This window comes from Antrostomus carolinensis, unplaced genomic scaffold, assembly GCF_000700745.2.
Source record: "Antrostomus carolinensis isolate BGI_N321 unplaced genomic scaffold, ASM70074v2 scaffold11596, whole genome shotgun sequence".
Taxonomy (NCBI): domain Eukaryota; kingdom Metazoa; phylum Chordata; class Aves; order Caprimulgiformes; family Caprimulgidae; genus Antrostomus; species Antrostomus carolinensis.
Window position 1 is genome coordinate 50,741 of NW_010321195.1, and position 21,012 is coordinate 71,752.

Sequence of the window (21,012 nt, forward strand, 5' to 3'; positions counted from 1 at the left end):
GCATCTTTTACCATATTTCTTAATTTTAGCATTTAAAAGTCTTCTGTAATGACCGTGAAGAAAACAATAGCCAAATTTAAAAAAAAATACAGGACCTGATTAATTACATTTTATAGTTATCTCCACAGATTTGGAAACAAGGCCACCTTACACGTGCTACTGAGACTGAAAAGACGTGGACAGAGAAGTTTAATTTCCTTCGAAATGCAGCCATAGCATCCAACGTCCATCTTCAAATTTGCTTCAGTTTTGCTGGAGAAAGAAGAATCTCCTACTCACAGACTCCACACACTCGATTCCTACAGTACTGAAAAGCACATGCTGTTTCTGTTGGAGTCATCCTCTTGCTTGCAAGGGTCCTGGGAGATTTCCCTCAGTCACTCCATTCACTGTGGCTTATTCTTCCTCAAGAAATGTCTCACTAGAGCAAGCATACCCTCCTATAACCCTCTGGGGAAGTGAATGCTCCCATCAGCACATTCACTTGCGAAACACACGCTTTCCCGTCATCTTCTGATGACCTACATATTTGTAATTCTTATAGGTGCTGAGAGTGATATCTTGGAGCTTCTATCTCAAACAGGTCTTGATCTAGGAAGAACAAGATATTTCTGTACCACAACCAGACAACATAAAAGCATTTAATGTGAAGAAAAGAAACAATAAGAAAAAAACATAAAAATCTGGAAAAATGTGGGAATGACACACTGTAAGACATACATAAATCACAAGCTATAAGCTTTTCCCTTTCTTGTAGAAACTGTACCATTTATATAATTCTACAAATCTTATGACAAACTGTAAACCATTTGAAGTCATTTAATAGAGTCGATACAACAAAAATACAAAAGCAAAATTTAAAGAGTTCAAGATATCTCATAAGAACGTCTACCCTTCCATCCTGTATCAGTTATACCGTGAGTTCAATATTTCATATTTGGCTCAAGTACTTCTTTGAAAAAGGCACCCAGCCTTCATGTAGAGGTGTTTTGAACCCCTCAGGTCTGCTGGCACTTTGTTCCAGTGGGTAGGTACCCTCAATTCTTAAGAGTCTTTTATCTCCTTAGGAAAGTACCTATCAATTCCCTCTGTCTTCTCTCTAACAAGCACAGAGTCAGATCTTTGATGTTTTCAATTTTCTTCTATAATTCAAAAAGAAATTTTGCCTTTTTTTTTTTTCTTATGGAGCTTACAATGTATTTCAGCATCTCTTATAAAACATACGCCTAAGGGGTACCATGCAGTGTGTGTCTGTGTACGTGCCTAGTGCAGTGTGTGATGCCAACCTGGCTTGGACAGCTATGATATAGCAACAACTACCATAGGAACCACTCTGTCCTGAACTTGCAGCTGGTGACCTGGTAGGATCTCTAATGAACATGTGGAGCCCAGGGCATAGGATCTGAGACTCAGAAACCTGAATGTGGGAGTCTACATGTGACCTACATAGCAAAGCTCCTGTTCTATTTGGCTGAGTTTATGAAGTCATTCATCTAACCTTTAACTGGATACTGAGTTACTCTACGGTTGAATAATTCTCGAGAGTCCACTAACTATTAACTAGATGCCCCCTGACTACAGCAAAATAAGCATCTAAAGCCCAACAAGAAGATACCTAAGTTTTGACAACTGAATCTGCAGTCAAAGCCCACCCAAGGACTGTGGTGTTCCAGGACCAGTTTTACCAATATTTAAGCAGAAGTAAAACACATCTGCCCCCCAAACTCCTACTCCCTGGACCCCAATATGCACTCCCAAGTATTCTATTAGCCCATGGACACTGCCACTAAGCTATATTAATTTAATAACAGCAGTGGTGCATAACTTGGATTTCAAGTTTGCAACCTTAACTGCATTAACTTAGGGCACTCTCAGTCAGGCTGGGCTGTCTGAAGTAAAGCCAGGTCAAGAAAATACAAAACCTCACTTTGTTCGTATTTGCTTGGCATCACCCTTCCTCCTCCTCCTCTTCCTCCCCTCTCCCTGACTAAAATTATTTCCTTGTTGGCTCTGCCAAATAACTGAATGCACAATCAATCCCTAATCCAGTTCTGACATTTTGTTTTTCCTTGAACAGGTTTTGGGGGTTTTTTTAATTTGTTTTGTTTTTGTTTTTTTGAATAGGCTTTTTCAAACAAAAACTGTTTGGACCGACTGTCCTGCAGCTCTGTCAAAGCACAACTGCACAGGCAGCTGGTTACACTGGCACACCAGAGGACAAGCTTCCCTTGGGAGGAGACATTGCAATGAGCAGATCAGAGCAACAAACACTTCACTTTGGCCAGCTGCATCACAAGCAGTGTATCAAACCACATGAGAGATTTTGGGGGTTTTTTTTCTCCTTTATTACAAATAAAAAGGAAACATCCAAATAGAAACTCTCTACCTTTGTACTGCACATAAACAGCTCTGCTTCATTTTAGTCACTTCAAATGGCCAAGTTGAGGTGTGTAGTCTTATCTTTAAACTACCTTTTTAATAAAAATTATGGGTTTTCTTTTGGAACTGGTTAAAAAAAGTATGTATGGCTGTTTATACTAATGCTTGCATCAAACGGTCAGGAACAGATTTTTCTTGAGGGAAAAAATAATGAAGACTTATGAGTACAGGAGAAGAAGTGTTGCACATAACTCCAACATTTAAAAGACATCTCAGATACAGTCCTTTTCTGAAGCAACCAGTGACAGCCATCTTCGACAGGAATGATAGTTCTCAGTCAGTGTTAATTCAGCTTTAGGAAACTGTGCATCCTTGAGAAAACTAGGAATATCAAGACAAGACAACCAAAGCACTGAAAGGGGAAAAAAGGCACAGCTGGCAAAGAAATGAAAATTGTAATTTCAGATAAACTGAATGAAAGAAAAAAGTAAGAACTAAATACTGCTAGATCTAAAAGCTTCAAAACTGTAAAGCTTGTCTTATCTTCTGCAAGATATCCTGTCCTCCTCTGAATCCTGCTATTTGCAATCAGTCGACAAGCAGTTACCTGACTAAATCCATGTCACTGCAAATGGGCTGAACCCATCTGTCAGATATACCACAGAAATGTATTCAAAATTCCTAATAACATCCTTAATGCTAGTACCTTCTATTTGTTCTTGTCTCTATAAGATAGTCTTTCTGGATTGTTGTTTTTCTAAGCAAACAAGCAATACTTATCTCCTCAGGGCAAAAGTTTTCTGCGCCACCAGCATGTCCATTCATTTGACTTGGCATGCATTTTGCCATTAAGTGAGAAGCTTTCATATTTGTTTGAAATCACGGTGAACTATGTTCAATTGTTCTTTAACAAGTGACCTTATAATAAAAAGGATGTTTTCTTTAATACATTGGTACTGCTACCATTCTGTTGTATTTAAACAGCATCCTATCGCTAATCCCTTACCCTACAAGGGCTAGAAATAGGTTTTCTGGGCACCCTGGGACAAGTGGCTTAACTATCTTATGCAGGTCTCCATCCCAACGGCAGCTCTCAAAAATCACAGTCCATATGTTGTCTGAGACTTCCAAATGTTGATGCTTTAGAAACAGATTAATAATCAAGCTCTGGACTTTGTGATTCTGCCAGACACTCAAAATTCTTATCCTTTAAAATTCTGCAGTACATTCCTACATCCTATAGAGGTTATTTTCCTTTTCATAATAAATTATCTTCACTCATGTAAGAAGTTAGTTGCCAGGGCCCTTTGGCCGTGTTAATAAGTAATAAGCTAACACAGATTTTCCCTGAAAAGGCAAGCTTTTATCAGAGCCGAAGCTACGGTCTCTACTTGTGCATCTCTACATGCAGGTCCTGTTCATACTCACTGTACATGGAAACCAATACTGTCACGCAAAAAAGGACAGAGCCCACACACATTCTTCTAAATTTCTGTGGACAATGTATTTTTCTATGTATAAGCAGTAAAAACTGGAGGAGGACCTTTAATTTGATTTTCTCAAATTATTTTCTTCTATTGTACCTTGTGCCTACTAGGCAATTCTGCACAAAAGTGTTCTCACTGATTTGAGAAGCAGTGCAACTTTGCAATCAGTATCTATATAAAAGTGAGTCCTCTTCTTGAAGCCCTCTTCTTGAAGTTAATATGGACTTAGGTATAGCTTTATTCTGATCTCCCTATAAAAATGATACAAAAAGTTAATACATTTTGTTGTTCAGCACTGCTAAGTTTGTCGTCTTCTCCTATAAACGTCCACAGTCCCTGGCGATATTCTTACACTGTTGTTCTCTCTAGGAAAAAAAAGCACACACACAAAAACTATTCACATAAACTAGAGTGCCCTTTGTACCATGACAAATATGTTATATCTTCCTGTGGAACACCTCAGATGCCAAGCACAATTTTACAGGGTAGCTTGAGGAAACAGCATTAATCAGGGAGAGCGTAGAACATGCACACACACATGCTTTGTTTTCTCGACAGCTCTTGCCAGAAGCTGCCTGGAACAATACAGAAAAATGTTTGGCATCAGCCAATCCTCCCAGAGTTACTCTTCTTCTCAGGTAGTGGAAAGCATCCTTTTCCATTATATTAATTTAGGGGTTTTGTTGTCTATATATAAACAAGGACTCCAACAACCCCCACCATCACCAAGTGCCATCACTTTGTTGGCTGTTCCACCTGCTTCAAGATTCCCAGAGCAACGCATCTTTGTATCTCCTCTTATCAGTCCCTGCTGCCAAATAACTGGTATTTTTAAGGGAAAATAAAGAATGGTTTGACAATTTCTGCTCCCCTCCTACCTCTGAGAAGCCATTTTCAAAACTCTCCCCAGCTATGTAAGCTCAAGATGGCCTCACTAAGCACAAACCCTGATGAAATAAAAAAAAATTGATTCAGCAATGGGTACTTTGCCCTTTAGCACTACTACAAATGGCGTATTTCCTACTTTGTTCTTTACTCATATGTTTGGTACTTTATCAGCAGAGGCTGATTCACCAATATTTGTGCTTGGTCTTATCCCACTTATAACCCTTCTAAAAGCAGTTTTTCTTTCAGTGATAATTATTGCTTTCTTTCCATGAGAATCATAGAATAAGGGGCACATATACAGAGAAGAAAATAAAAAAATCAACAAATATCTTTCTGCTTTCAGGCTATTAGATTGCAGGAGGCAGATCTTACAAGCTGATACAAAATGATGCAAAAAGTGGATAGTAAAAGGACTGTAGATAGTATATAGGCCTTTTGACATCCCCAGTACAAAACTGTGAGTGCTGGGGTACTAAAAAGGGAATGGACCACAGAGAGTAGCCAGGCTCTCGTGCTCTCCCCAAACAGCATCTCCTACTGCTACTGCTGGGGAAAGACCACTGCCCTAGACAGACCACTGCTGTGACCCTGCATGGCATTATTTAATGTTTTTATGATCTAGTCCATTAACTTATTTGATAAAATATTGTCCACTGTGCCTGCGAGGAACTTCTCTGAGCTAGTGATGATGGTCTCATAACCTTTTTATCCATGCTGTACACATTTTTTCCCAGTTCTTCCAAATGTCTGGCAAAATTTTGCTTACCACAAATGCTGCTGCCCTATACATTGTAGTTTTGCACACTCTTGTTTTTGAGCTGTATGGACCTTCTTGCCTCAGGCCTCTTGTCCCTCATGGCCATAATGCCAGAGCGGCCCCCACCCTCCCCAAGAATACATCATTTTCAACTGCATGACCTTTTCTGCTCAGCCAAGTCTAATTGTTTTGCCAGAAGACAATTCTGGGTCTTTCAACAACTTTAAAAGCTTTGTGCTACATTTGAACTGTGGGTTCTCCTCTTACAAAGAGTATCAGTTCTCCAGTAATACAGCTCTTCAGCCTTACAGCAATTACAAGCTTTTAAGCATATTTCTATTTGTTCTTGCTATTTAAAATACACTATTCATATATTTATTTTTAGGTGGAATGAAGTGCTAACTAATATTTCTGTAAGTTCCACAGTGGCCCCCTACCCCAGTTAAATGAAAAATATGAAAAAATATTAAGGACTACAGCATCAGCTATCCTAAGAAATAAAACTACCTTCTGCTCTTTTCTGGTCACACTCTTAAAAAAACTCTTTCATAGCAGATATGCAAAAAATGCTTTTTAGTCTGTCTCTGTGTTTCTTTCCTAACTTCCGCTAAGTTTTGCCACTTTTAGGCTATAAAATACTACTTGCCTATTCCAAATAAACTCTTGACTCATAATTCTTCAGTACTACATGTTGCCCAGTGGTCACTCAGCTCCAGGAAGCTTAACAGTGGCCTGATGCTCTCAGCAACCATATTTTAACTAATCAGCACCAGCCTCTCACCACCACCATCAGGTTTTACCCAATTTAGCCATTCTCTGCAGGTACAGAACCCATTTTTCTCAGTATTATGTTATTTTCTTATTATTATGTAATGTTTAACAGAAGCATGGACAACTAAATCAGGTACCTAAGCCAGCATGTTTTCAATTTTAGAAGGGAAGATCTAAACCCACTATTTTAGCATAAAAGTGACTTTCATGGTAAGAGAGCTCTGCTTATTTAAACATTAGTCTGATTTCAAAATCCAGTAAGAAAAACACAAAGAAAAAAAGACTAGGGATGTGATTGTGGAAGAAAATGCAATCACTCAGCATCCTATTATTCCACAGTGCAGGAACATTTGAAAGAGTCTTTCTTAACACACAAACTTTTACTATTTCAAGAGTGTATTCCAAATAAATCAAGTTCTTTAAATGATGCACAATTATCCTGTAACATAGATGTAACACTAAGAGGTTTAAGCTTCCCAAAGACACGTGACATTCAGTTCCCAGCTGAACTCTCATCTTTTCCTGTATGAAACTGTCCACACTGCTGCCTCTACCTTTTGAAGAACAAAGCCATCTGGAGTTTCCAATATCAGCTGCAGAGTTTACTAGGCAGCCACGGTATCAGTTTCAACAAGAAAAAAGTTCTTATGTTCTACAAGAGATGCTCACATAACCCTGGCAGCACATTTCTATGAGATGCAGTCTTTTTTTGCCAAAGATAATTCCTCGTCCTCTATGTTTGTTTTGGGCATAAATACTCATAATTATTTCACACACATGCCAGCTATATGGCTTAGTAACTCAAATTACCTCCAAGTTTCTCCTTCCCTCTTGAATCAAAAGTGAGATCTCCAGTCCTTTTGCCGAACAGTGAAATCCTAATTTGTTTGTAAGCACACATTGTCCTATCAACAGTATATCAGTAGTTTAAGGCAATCTAGAAGATTTGTATTTATCACCATTTGGAACAAGATCGTTACACTCTATGACTGACAGTAGAATTAAAATATTTCTAGCTACTGTGAAGTGTTAGAAATGTTAATAATCTTCAGAAGTTTTTAAAATAATCATCACTTTGAATTACAGATGTGAAAGCTTGCAATAATGCTTGCAAAGTCAGGTAAATACCTACAAATAATAATAAAAATTCCCACTCTGGCAGCAAAAGCCTTAGTAGTATATATAAAAAGAAAAGGAGGAAACTGTAGAACATAAGTTTACATACATCAGAGTGTTTCTCTGCCCTCTTTCACAATAAGAAAAGCAAACAAGAATACACCTTCCAACAGACGAAAGGGATCTCTCTCTGGAACTTTTACAAATCCCACCTTAATCAAAAGGGGGGAAATTTCCAGACCACACAGAACTGGGGCACATCACTGGACTATGATACAGTGTAGTAGCTGAAAATGTATTGAGAGTAATCTGATAAAGAAAACAGAGAAGTCAATTTGGAGAAGAGCAGATTTAAACCTTATTGAAATTTTGTATTCACAGGTTTCAGTTGGACATACCAAAATGCTGCAAGAATAACCACATTCCTGTCTTCCTCCCACTAAGTCACAATCTGTTCAAAATGTTAGAGAAATGAAGAGGAAGACTGCATCTCATGCATGCTCTAGACAAAGAAATATAGAAGACAGAATGCCAATAAGCGAATGCTAGCTTTATTTTTTTGAGTACTATATTCAAAACAGCAGTATTCCACATTTCCTTGAGAAAACAGAAGGAACAGCATAGTAACAAAAGCAGTATCTACATATTTACTATATAAACAGAGAAGTATAAAAACTTAGAGGAAAAAAAGACTTAAGAAAAACAACGAAAGCAGGAAAGTGGTAAAGGAAACCTCAGGAAGTAATATGACAAAAAGGTAACAAAATTCAAATTTTCAGTATTATTTTATCTTCTTTCTTATGTTAGAGAATGGGTTACATTTTCAAATTTTATTAATAGTAAAGGTAAATATAAACCCTAAAATATTAAGAAAGTTATGTCATGTTCCCACAGTAATTACTTTTGTTACTGCAGTGATACCCGTTGGCTTGACGCTAATATGAACGACACACCTACAGATTCTTATAAAAATTCTACACACTAATGAAATAGGAAAAATAAATGATGTGAGGGAAAGGATTGAGCTGATTACATATGACCACTACAGCGAGGACAGACCTTTAGCCTTCCCTAGAAAACCAAGGTCCCCGTAAACAGGAATCCATGTATTAGCAGTGACTCCAGACTTTACATGTTTCATCCTATATACATACTAACAATCTGAGTAAATACACAGTCCATATGATGCAAGACACTCATCCTTACATTCAAAGGAATGTGGTGACAGGTACAGAGTAAAGACCAGCAATAGCTTTGGCATAGATTATCTCCACTGCTGGTGACCATAAAGAAGACTAATTGGCTACTGGGATTTAACAATCAAGGCATTCAAGGACAGAGGAATGAAAGGTCAATAAAGAACTGCATTATTTAGACAAGTGTCTGTGCTAAACTCATAGCTCCTACATGTTGTCTCCTGGAAACACAAGTGCAATCCAACCCTCCTCTTCTTCCTCAACCTCCCATCCCTCTTTTTAAATTTTTTTTTTTGGAGGGGGGGTCTGGGGAGGACAGACACAGAGGGAGATGATGATTACCAGGCAGGCAGGACAGTCAGGTTTTTGTTTGGTTGGTTTTAAACACCACAGTGTATAACTCCTTTTTATTTCAAAGAAAAGAGCAAAACTGAAAGCACACATGAATATCAAATTACTACATAAAAAAATTTTATCACAATGATCATTTTAACCTTTTCTGAAATTAGAGCTCAAAAGTAACCAATGAAAAAATATATACCCCTATTATTTCTTTAAGTTTTAACTGGTATTTCATCATGTACTAGCAAGAGGCACTGTAGGACCCATCTTGAGAATGTACGGTTAGAACATCAGTTCCACAGAGAAAAAGTTCAGTGGGATTTCAGTAGTTAAGTGCCACCAGGCAATTGGTTTTTTCTAATTTATTTATTTTTCAGCACAGCTGCAGAATCTTGTGACCTAACCATCAAGACAAACTACCAGGATTCAGCAGAAGGGAAACCAAAAGGTGTCTCCAAGATACAGGTCTGCTCTATGTACCAGGCTAAAGAGAATATGCTGACATTTAACACAGATCCCACCACTGCTTATTTTCTCACAACCTATTTATGATCATATTTTAAACACATACATGCAAACAGACAAAAATAACTATTATTTAAGGAATAAAAATATCTCTTAAAACTCACACGCGTATACGTACAAAACCTGGCTAAACTGGAAAAACAACACAACAAACCCCACAGAAATCACAAAATAACAACGTCATTGTTAAACTAAAAGATCTTGAAATTCCTTCTACACACTTTCCCTGACATCCTCACATAATAAAATGCAGGGGTCAGTGGTACTGAAACAAGGAACGGCAGTTCCACTCTTGTGCACATACGAAAGCAAGTGACCCAAGCTATTATTCCAGTCTGAGGCACTTTTTGTTCCCAATATCCAGATGCAGCAGCTTTTTTTCTTTTATTTTTTTTTTTTTTAAAGAAATGACTGTGGACACCTCCTTCACATTTTCCTTTTCTTCCACATTTTCACTTCATAAAGCTGCAGTCAATGTGTTTTGTGTGTGGTGAGAAGGGAAAGGCACATTCAGTGGTGGTCTCAGCCACAGCCTACATTGGTGGCTCAAGTAGTCTCAGGATTAGGTCTTTGTGTGTGATGAAAGGATATGAAAAGTCAGTTATTTAAACTCAGTCAAGCTGTTGATTTTGGGGAGGAAAAAGGTTTTGCAATTCAGTTTTCCTCAATAAATCACTGCCCTTTTCCAAGGGCAGCTGCAGATAGTTCACATGTTCACAGTGTTCTCCAGAAACAAAAGAGATCATGATTTTTTTTCCCCAATCCAACACAGAAGAAGAAATCAAAATGAAAGGGCCATCACATTAAGTTACCCAAATTCACTAGAAACTAAAGCAGAAAATCAACTCTGTTAACAGGTAATGAGATCACTGAAGAATTAAAAGGGCAAGAAACTACAGGAAAAAAACCCACCCTTTAAAATTTATCATGATAATTAACAAATAAAAAAAAAGTCTGAAATATATTTCACAGTCCTATGTATTCAATCAGCCTTTAGATATAATTTCCCAGCAGCAGTTTATCAGTTTGGGTATGCATCCTGCACCACCTAAGACCACAGTTTCAAGAGGTTAAGCTTCTGCAGATCGATCTCAAGTCAAAGTGAGATTCAGGTACTAAAAACAAGTCTTTGAAGAGCTCTCAAAAATATAGCATCCAAAATACTGACCGTTTAGGAATATCTGGGCCAATGTGTACAAAGTACTATTAAATATTTTAATATTAAATACTATTAAAATTATTTTAAAATTAAATATTATTAAATATCAGGAAGAAATTCTTCACCGTGAGGGTGGTGAGACACTAGAGCAGGGTGACCAGGGAAATTGTGGGTGCCCCCTCCCTGGAAGCATTCAAGGCCAGGTTGGATGAGGCTCTGAGCAATGTGGTTGTGTAGAAGGTGAACCATTCTATGATTCTATGAAATATATTGGATTCTCAATTCCTAATACTTCCTCATTAAATTCTTTTACTCTATTCCTTGGCTGACCTTTTCCCAAATTAATATAGTGTGTTTGATCAGTGCTGCATTGAGCTAGACATTGCTATGCATTTTAGCAATGACATTTTAAACTACAAGCCCCACACCTAGCAGTGAAGTCCACATCAACAGAACCTTGTACTCCCACAGAGTTTAAGGCAGAAGGAGGAACACTTGGTTACAACACTGAGTAAATCAGCTGGTATTTTCAGAGGGGCCTAAGAAAACTGAGTAACAAAATCCTAGTCATCTTAAATGGCACCTGACTTCCTTAAGTCCCTCTGAACTTATTTAGAGGATGATCAAGTTTGTACCAACTAAATAAGGCATTTCTGTAATTATTTGTGTTTGGGTAGCTCTCTGAGGATGCTATCATGCCTGCCTTCTGACATCTAACAAATACATAAATAAAGCATATCTAAATGAAGCAGATGTTTGAATCGCTTTAGAAAGTGTGTAAGCACTGTAATGGCCTTCACACAAGTAGTCCCTTATCTGAGGAGACTGTAACTTCATTGGAAAACACCTGCCAAAAATACATAACTCGGGATAGGAAAAAGAAAGGGAGATGCAGAACTGAGGCTGAGGAGGCTAACGGTACTAAGGCAAGTGATTAACACAGGCAAGCTCACCAAAAAAAACAACAAAAAAACCCCCCAAAAAACCCCACCCAAACCCACCATCTTCATTAAACAAGTTCATTCAGCTTTTTGACTATCTGAATCTTCAAACATTAATTACTACCTGATTTTACAAACATATTTAGTGCTGTATTTAGTAGAAGTAACAAGTGTCATAGCAAACACAGAATTGCTTTTTATGCTGGTGTGGAACGTTAGGTCCAGTCAGAATCCATTAGAGAAGAGAAGGCTCAGGCTTAAGACTGTGGACTGTAAATTTTATTTTTTTACTTTAATGAGCTTTGAACTGGACTGTAAACATACAATTAAAGATATCTCAGTTGAAGTGTCTAACTTAACGTTCGATTTCTCTTCAGTTACAATGCTTCACATCTACTCACAGAGTAGATGTGAAGCCATGTTCAACAGCCATGTTCAACAGCCGTGTAGTCAAACACAGCCATAAGCATGTTCACATAAATGAGACTTATTTTATATTTATAAATCTTGTGGATACAATAGTAATTTCTATAAAAAGATAGTCAACTCCACTAACATGACATGTCTTACATGCTGTTATTCATAAGAAAAAATGACTGCCACCTTCTAGTGAGGACTGCCCCTCCTGCCCCCAATCTTTCCAGAGACAGGTGTGCTATATTGTGGTGCACTGAAAACCAAAGAAAGAAGGATGGCAGGAAACTCTAAGCATAGTGAGAATTGCTACTTTGGGAGCTATTAAGTTTTGAAAGATCTACCCAGGTTTTCAGAAGAATATACAAGGTTTATAATGCATTTCTGTACTTGCCACATACCTGTTATTTTTGCTTTAACAAGTAAGTGTACAGTAACCACCCAGTGTCTTGAAGAGAACTGGCTATTTCTTCTTCATTGACTCAATGGAAGATGTAAAAAATTCAACTCTCTTAGTTCAAGGCATTAATTTTCATCCAGTATAGCTGTCTAGACTAATTATGCTCATTATGACTGTAGTGCAGTGTATAAATCTTATTAGGGACTTTTTAGCATTGCCTTAAAATCTGCAATTATGAAATTCTCAAAACTAGCAGATTTTGTTTATTTATTTGTTTGCTTGTAGGTATTTCAATAGGCTCATATGGTAGTTTTTGTGTGTGCAATCACATTGTGCTTACTTGTTCACTTGCCAATATAGTAAAAGGGTGGAATGCTTCACAGTGATCCTAGCATACCTCAGAAAAAGGACCACTTCTTCAATGCAAATCCGCTCAAGAAAAGCTTCTACATAAAAAGTAAGATGAACCAGTTACTGCATTGTTTATTAAGTTTCACTTGATTCCTCCTGACAACCATTTAAACAATGAATGTTGGGAAATGTCTCTCAAAGAATCAACAACAATGGCTGGGATCAGAGCTTTTATATTTAGCTAATACTGTTTTTAGAAAGGAGAAAATATTTCTTCCTGAAGGGATTATAGGAAGTCTTATAAAAGACACCTGCAAACAAAACAAGTGACAAAAGATCTCTATCATAACTGATAACAGTTATCCTTTGTAAAAATCTGTGCTTCTTCAGAAATAAATATCACCTCTTTGCTAATGAATTTCAAAAGGCATCCACTAACCAACAAGCTTGCTGATCAAGAATAGTAAGTTTTAGAAAACCTGCCAAGAAGGAAGTATTTTTGTCTTACGGACTGCAGTGCATTATTAATCAACAGTAAGTTCCTGAACTTTCTTTTTCCTATGCCAAATAGAACAGGCAAGCTTTGAAACATAGTATCATTTTAATAGTGTACTGGACATGTAACATCTACTTTATTATTCTGAAAAGGAAAACTTTTCACTTAAAATACAAACTTCAGAATATGACAAATTGTTCAATAGCCCATTTAAAAGGAATGAACAAAGTAATCAACACGAGGGGAAATGCTTACCAAATGCAGTTTACATTAGGAGCTTGAAAGAAGGGAACAATCACATCTAGAGCAACAGCCCTCATTCCTTCATCGCAGATGGGTTAAGTTTGGGTAAGCATGTATTGCTAAAGTATCTATACACTTGCCAAATAACTAGGTTCTCCAGTTCACTAGTAGATTATTTGGTCCTCTGTATGTGCTGTGCCTACAGGTTACCTCCTTCCTTTGCTTTCGTTTGGAGTAAACCAGTTGGTACCCTCAGAAGAGAGTGTAATTCTCAAGACAGTTTGCTTCAGGGTCTGCTCCCAAAAGGAAATATGGACAAGACCACACCAATTTTGGCTCCCTCTGCTAACACAGACTTCTCTAACATTTTCCCAGCAAATTTTGCATCCTCAGACAACCCCACATGCCTTTAAACCACATGCTGGGGCACGCAAGACACCCACTCAGTTTCTTGCTGCAAAACACCAGGCAAGTGGGCTGCAACACAACTCTCACGTTATTGTAAACGCACGGAACTAATGCAAAGGGATCATAATTTTATCTCAAGACAACAGGACCCAGAGAACGCTCTGGCCATGAGTAGTAGGAACATACTCAGTGCTGTCTGCTGTAGAGGGGACAAACCTATGCAAATACAAACTCCTCTGTGTTGTTTGGTCTTGTGGCCAAGCAGCAATATGAAAGAGATGGTTTTGATTTTGTGGATGTAAGTTCTACACTAAAAGAAGATAATAAAGACTGCAGGACAGGCTGAACTTCTTGCCAAAAAGGAAGGCACATAGGTATTGTCCCAAGAGAGCTGATATAAAGTAAGATATTCTGTCTAATAAGACAGTTAATGAGACCGAAGAAAATTTGGAATATGTATTAACGGTACAAAAGCTGTAGCATATTCTAGAAAGATGTTTATACTCACTTTCAGTAAAGAATCTGTCAGGGTCTCAAAAGCGCATGAATCCAAAATCCTAATATTCACTATAAGCAACTCTCTAACTCAAAAAAAAAAAAATCTATTACTTTAACTAATAAGTAAAATATTTTCTTCCCTAAAATGTCATGTGGCACTGTAATGCTTTTAAAAACAAATATACAGCTCAATTTTAACAACTTCATTAAACTACGAAAAGGACTTTAAGAAGTGTTTTTACTAACTCCTTGGAATAATATTTTTTTTCCTATTTTCAAGAGTTCAGCATTAACAACATGATTAAACTGCTCAACCTGAAATGTCATTGGTTTATTTCTAAAGAAGTCAAAACAAGGTTTAGATCCTAAATAAGTTATCTCTAAGAGATGAAGCACAGTTGGCAATAACACCTTAAGAAACATTTCTGAGTGAAGCATGACAGGTCTGATCCACTAAGTGGATCCAGATGATCCACTAAGTAATTTCTTTCTGTAGCTTCCACAAATCTGTGTATTCTGAGATTCATATTATTTTGATACAGTACGATCAATTTTTTTGTAGCTTTATCCTTCTGCAGTTTTTTACAAGGAGGATTAATAGCAACTGTAACAGAAAAAATACCTTGATGCCATATGTAATCCTTTATCCTTTCATCATCATCAAAATCTCAGTGCTTTGTCCATCTTTCTTGTCTGCAGCAACTTATTTAACTGTTCCTATTAAGGCTATTATATTCACCATATTACTACTAATCTTTTCTTTGTAAATAGCCACACCTATTTTAATCCAAAATGGTGTGGTAAGCATTTGATTCTTTGTGGAAGTAGACACATAATTAGGTTAATCTGTGCTATCTTTTCATGTGAGTTGATTGTTTCTTTACTATGGACATATTTCTTATAACAGCAATAAGCTTGCCAGATTGCTTGGAGGCAAATCAGGAGCAATTTACCGAGCATGTAGCTGCTATGAACTGAAATCTTGACATAATAGCAAGTTGTGTATAGCCACTCCTACCTGCCAGTTATTACTCATGTTAGCTTTTTACTGACACATTAAATTTCAACCGCACCTTTCTTTCACAAACAAGTGCTTTCATTCAACTCAGCTACATCTGTGACAAACAGCTGATCTTCACCAAAGCAGGCTGAAATCTAAATTCAGAACGCAGTGCAGAAGTCTTTGAAAGTCACAACTGAATTACCTGCACAAAGTCCAAAAACGTCAGTGGAAGCAAGTCATCCAGGTGGCCAATATCTTTGGAGAAACGATTTAAGATTCTTCCTACAGAAATAGTGTTGGAGAAAAAAAAAAAGAAAAATAAAGTAAATATAATACCTGAAAAGACCAAAATATCTTAAACACAGCATGTTTTACCATTTTAGTAACAGTTAAAAGGAAACAGCTGGACTCTAAAGATAAAAAGACACTTTTCGAAACCACCATGAAGGGAATCTAACAACCACTGCCATGTATTTTGAAGAAGAATACTTTTTTACAAATGCCTTTCACCTGAATATAAAACCTTTACTCAGACTACTAGGAAAAAATCAAAATGGGCTTTGAAGATTATAGTTCAATAGAATTTAACAGGTGAAACACACGTGCTTTATATGCTCAACACGTGCAGGTAAAGGTTTACAGTTCAGACAACTTAATGCAAGTTTCATCAAGTAACATCAGCCAGAATCTGCTCCTATTCTTGACTGAAACTCACTAGTGCATGCATGTCCCAGATAGATCACGGTTGATCTAACTGATCTTTTTTAGTATTTCTGTTCCCACCCCTCCACCATTACACATGGATTCAAATTGCAGGCGTTTCTGAAATAAAATTTGAGATAGATTTGTGTTCATGCAGTCTCACATTTATACTTATTCAAAACCTTGACAATACTGATCTCTATTAAAGCTAATAAAACAATTTTTAATCTGCTGTCAGTGAAGCATTTACACTTCTCTATTTTCCCAAGTTCTACTTGAGTGAAAAAATCAGTTATAGCAAGAGTTCTTTAATAATTAAAGTCACAATGCTGCCACCCATAAGTGGATTAGTATCTTTCTCTATTAATCAATATCTCTACTCACCAGGAAAGAAACTAAGCTAAGGATGGGAATCTGGCCTTTTCTAAGGTGTGTAATGCCTGTACATGCATTCACATTGCTTTTTTATCTACATATATCTTGATTCAATTATTACTTCTAACTGGTACAAACACATTCACTGCCTTGGCAACAAAAGACTTTTTCTTTTTTTTTTTTTTTTCTTTTCAAAGGAGCTCATTAAACTGAAAGTAGTTAAGTTTAAAGTTTCCATGGGGTGCGTTGGAGACGTAAATCAGAGATAAGAGATACTGAAGTAACTTCTGCAGCAACCATCGTTCTGGTCTTCTGTTCACGGCTGTCTCAGAATTACACATTTTCTTACATAACATTGATTTCTTTTTTTAAGGGAACTTCTGTTCTACACCAAGCAATCCACAAAATACCTTCTCCTCAGGCCTGGGACACGACTCCAAAGAAGGATACTGGCGGTGAACAGCTTGTTTTGCAGTACTTTACTACCAAAGGCAGTTACTTAAGGCAGACAACAGTAGAATTCAGCTGATTTTTAGGCTTTGCACACAGAGAGGAAGGGTATATAGCAGCACAAGACTGAGCAAAATCTCTTTCATCTGTTTCTATTGGGGATGGCAGTTGGGGATGTTCCCTTTCACTTATAACACAGTGAGGTAGATACATCAGAAGGAACTTCAAGGCATTTTAAAAAAAAGTTTCCTTTTCCTGATTTCCTTACACTGAGACTGGCCATGGAAGAGTGTTCTAGCACATATTGCATGCATGCTGTAGCTAAGACTTCTTAATATCCCTAAATAGCAAATTACAGGTTATTTTCACATGGACCAAGCCTTCACTGACAAAAATAAATAAATAGATAGATAGATAGATAGATAGATAGATAAATCAGAGAGGTTAAATGCTTTCTTCTGACAGGGCTTTTCTTAGCAGCCTGTCCCAGAGGAAACATGACGGCATACTGGATTGTGCTGAGGGTATTAGCAATCTGTTTCCAGCTTTTGTCACTTGCCTCCTACGACTGCACTTTGTGAAGAGCAGAGCAAGGAGGTGACAGTGCTGAGCCCCTCTGTGAAACACCATGAGACCCACTGAAGACAAGCTGTATACATGGGCAAAGGATCATTCCCACAGTGAGTAAACCCCACCTTATCCCTCTTTGCCTCTTAACCTCAAATAAGTTTTATTTGTAGTGGTTTCAGACTGATATAAGAAGCTATTACACAGAGGCCATCCCATGGGATGCTGCTGGGAGGCAAGGAGGTCACTCATGCTGGCTGCTTGCCATGGCCATAGCGCAGGCCAGCACCTGCAGGAATCAAGTGGTGCCTTCATGGTGTCCCTCATCCCACAAGTGTAAGAGCGCATTCAAACTTGTTCCTGGAAAAGCACTGTGCTTACTCTCATTTTGTATGGTAAGGATGAAGCCTTAAGGGCTAGAGGAGAGAAGTCATCACAGAATGTTTGCTCTTGAAAGCAATTTTAGTTTCAGTTCCAACAGCACCTCAGAGTTCAGTTCTCATTTCTACTGAAGAATGTCCCATTGAAGTTGCTCAAGGATAAATCTTGCAGAATGTGAATTCGGATTTTGGGTTTTCTCCGTAATTGTTTGGAGGCTGCGACAATCTCCAGCCATTTTCTGAGAAAGTTTCGGTGTTGCAAAAGGAGAGAGCTCTAGGCCACAAGCACAATACAGATCTGTTCTGGCACTTTCGGGGGTAAAAAGCCAGCACAGATGTAAATGAGAGCTGCAGAATACTTGCCTTCACCCTGCACACCAGGAACAACTGTGGCAATGTTCTCTTCCACAGGATTATCTCTTCCAGTGAAGTTCTTTGAGGAACTTGGTCATGAAGGAAAACTTAGCTCACTTGAGACAGCCTCAGGTCCTCTGGTCTTACTGTCTCTTCCATATATCCATTAACCACCAACTATTTAAGTTCCCATGGGTAATCAAGCTGCTAATTAATTGCCAAAACTGTATTTTTGTCTATTACCTTATGAAATTCTTAAGTACAACAGTGTTTCTACAGACTGTTTTGACAGAGCTGTGAGTTGCCACTAGGAAAGTGGAAATTAATCTGACATTATCAATAAAACATGAAAACATCTTTTAATCTGCCTAATCCTCTTTAAAATGTAAATACAGTAATTCTGCAAAATGACATGGACTAAACTACGAATGAGCAAAAGAAATGGTATATGAAAGAGACAAACCTTGAAAACTGAAACCTTTTACAGTCTACCTGATGCAATTAAAGCAATTTAAACAGTGGGGGCCATGAAGCAGCTGCTTCCCAAACAAACATTCAGGTGACTCTGTGGTAGCAGACCTTCATTTTTTGAATTTTCAAATTATTTAAAAAGATTTATTTATGGCCTAGTTAGTGTTTGCACATAGTAATTCTGAAAAATGACACCTGAAGGCAGTTAAGTCTAGGAAAATACCTCGCTTCTTACTAAGAGGTCCACATCTCTCTCTCGTAAAATTAATCCAATGACCACTAACGCTTTTCTACCGCTAAAAGCAAGCGGCAAAGCCACAAGCCTTAGCCCTAATTTTGTAGTTGCTGGTTTCAATTATATTATCCCAGTGACTGTATAAGAGAAAACACAAGCCTGGAGATTTATTTCCGATCCTGCTCATACAGTTATAACTGAACTGGCATTTTATTCAGCACATCCTACACAGAAGCAAGCAAGTTCCCTCACCATATACCAGAGAGAGCAATGCACCTCCAAGCAGAAATGCAATGCCTTAGAAATATCTGCAAAATGCCCCATAGCCATCAAGACATTGCATCCAGAGCGATTGCTACATTTATAAGGATGTCTACAATAAATGAGGTCTATTTCGCAAGGTATGAAGAAACAACTGTTTCCACTTACTGGAAGCACAGTAAATCAGTGGCTTGCTTATGCATTATTAAGCATGCAAGAGAAAACATTCCAGATATGAAAGTTAAAGTAGCCCATTTTGAGCCAGGACACAAAATGCTTACACTTATGACTACAGTTTCTACTAGTATTTGCAAACGTAACTTTTGGGGATGGTTCTTCAGATTAAAGAAACTGTTCCACCTGCTATTCAAGAAGGGAAAGACCTGCACAACTTACAAAAAAAAAAAAAAAAAATTAAAAAAATGTTTTCCTCTCCAAAACTTCTAATATCTTTCTCTCCCAAACTTACAGACTACCAACATACTACACACTTCAAAAAAAATCTGAATTCCTTAAGTGAGCATTTCTGTGATACAGATACATGGCATGAGACAATAATTAATAGATCTAGTCCTGTATTTTCAGTTTACAAAAATTCACTTAACACTTGCACCCTTTACTTATCCCAGTGAGTTTCAGTCTGGGCTTCAAAAGCAAAAAGGAAATACTAAATCTAAAATTGTAAGGCAAAGGAAATTTCATTAAATCACCACAAAAAAAAAGTCTTTTAAGAAATCAAGAACTAAGTATGTCAATGTTACAGCAGCATCCAAATTTGTGAATAGTATCTGCTGTTTTAATCATTCTCGGGCTCCCACGTGGTGTGCAGCGTCAGTAGCAAGCTGCAAAAGGCAACGTGCTCTCTGCAACAGTCCTATGCTTGTTTTTACATCAAATAACTTAATCAGAACATACACTGTTGTTAGATTCTTCCGAAGTAATTAAATAACTATTCAATGCCAATTAATCACAGTTAAATAAGGGTCTGTCACCAAAGTACTATGTACACATTTCAGACTATTTAATGGTCAAATACTTGGCAGTATCAAAGTTAAACAATGATTCATTAAACCTCCTCCACTACACAATAGTTAGGCTAAACTTGAAGTGAAAGCATCAAACCTCTTTTGTTCTCCATGAAAAAGACATCAAACCTCAGTATGTGATATTCTTTTCTTCCTCACTCTGTAAACTGCTTTAATTGCATGAATCAGAATGTGTTCAGGTGCTACATACCCACTTTGCTTCTGCAGGTGCCTGCTGCTACTTTGGAATAGATGTTCAAACCTATCATCCAAATAATGAAAACACTTGACAGTTTGCCACACCTATTTAAAATGTTTATACATACTTCATGATGAAAGAAATATAATCCAAACTGAATCAACACTTAGGATGTAAACACCAGAAAAGGATTTTTTTTTTTTTTTTTTAACAAGAAACTAGGATCCTCCACTGGAACAGCCAAATGCCACCAATAGCATTCACTGTTGTGCAATTTAAATTCCAAATATCAAGTACCCTAAGAGCAGCAGCATATTATTTTTAAATGTGTTTGGCATTTCTAGTATGCTTTGTTGGCCAGTGCATTCTGTTATACTTCTGTGTAACAGAATAAAGTGGGCAGATTGATTTTATATATCCTGCAAAGGTTTACAAAGCCTTTATACCCAGTTGCTTCATCACACATTGCAGAAATACTTTGTTGGTACTTCTCCAGTCCATTGATTCGTCTCTTTGGAAAAGGAAAAGGTTTTAAGAGAAGGACCTTCTAGGAACAGAAAGCTTTTGCCACTTGTGTGTGCATGTCTGTGCATGGGTGCACGCTCCTGGAATTTTCTTC

At 37.5% G+C, this 21,012-nt stretch overlaps 1 protein-coding gene across 1 annotated transcript in view; it reads right to left on the bottom strand.

Moving 5' to 3' along the window:
* ABCC4 (ATP binding cassette subfamily C member 4 (PEL blood group)) overlaps positions 1-21,012 on the bottom strand; it is a 138,758-nt gene that overhangs the window by 47,886 nt on the left and 69,860 nt on the right. The window contains exon 19 of the mRNA XM_029085418.1: positions 15,577-15,656. Within this exon, the coding sequence (XP_028941251.1) occupies positions 15,577-15,656 (80 nt within the window). The remainder of the gene's footprint in view (positions 1-15,576; positions 15,657-21,012) is intronic.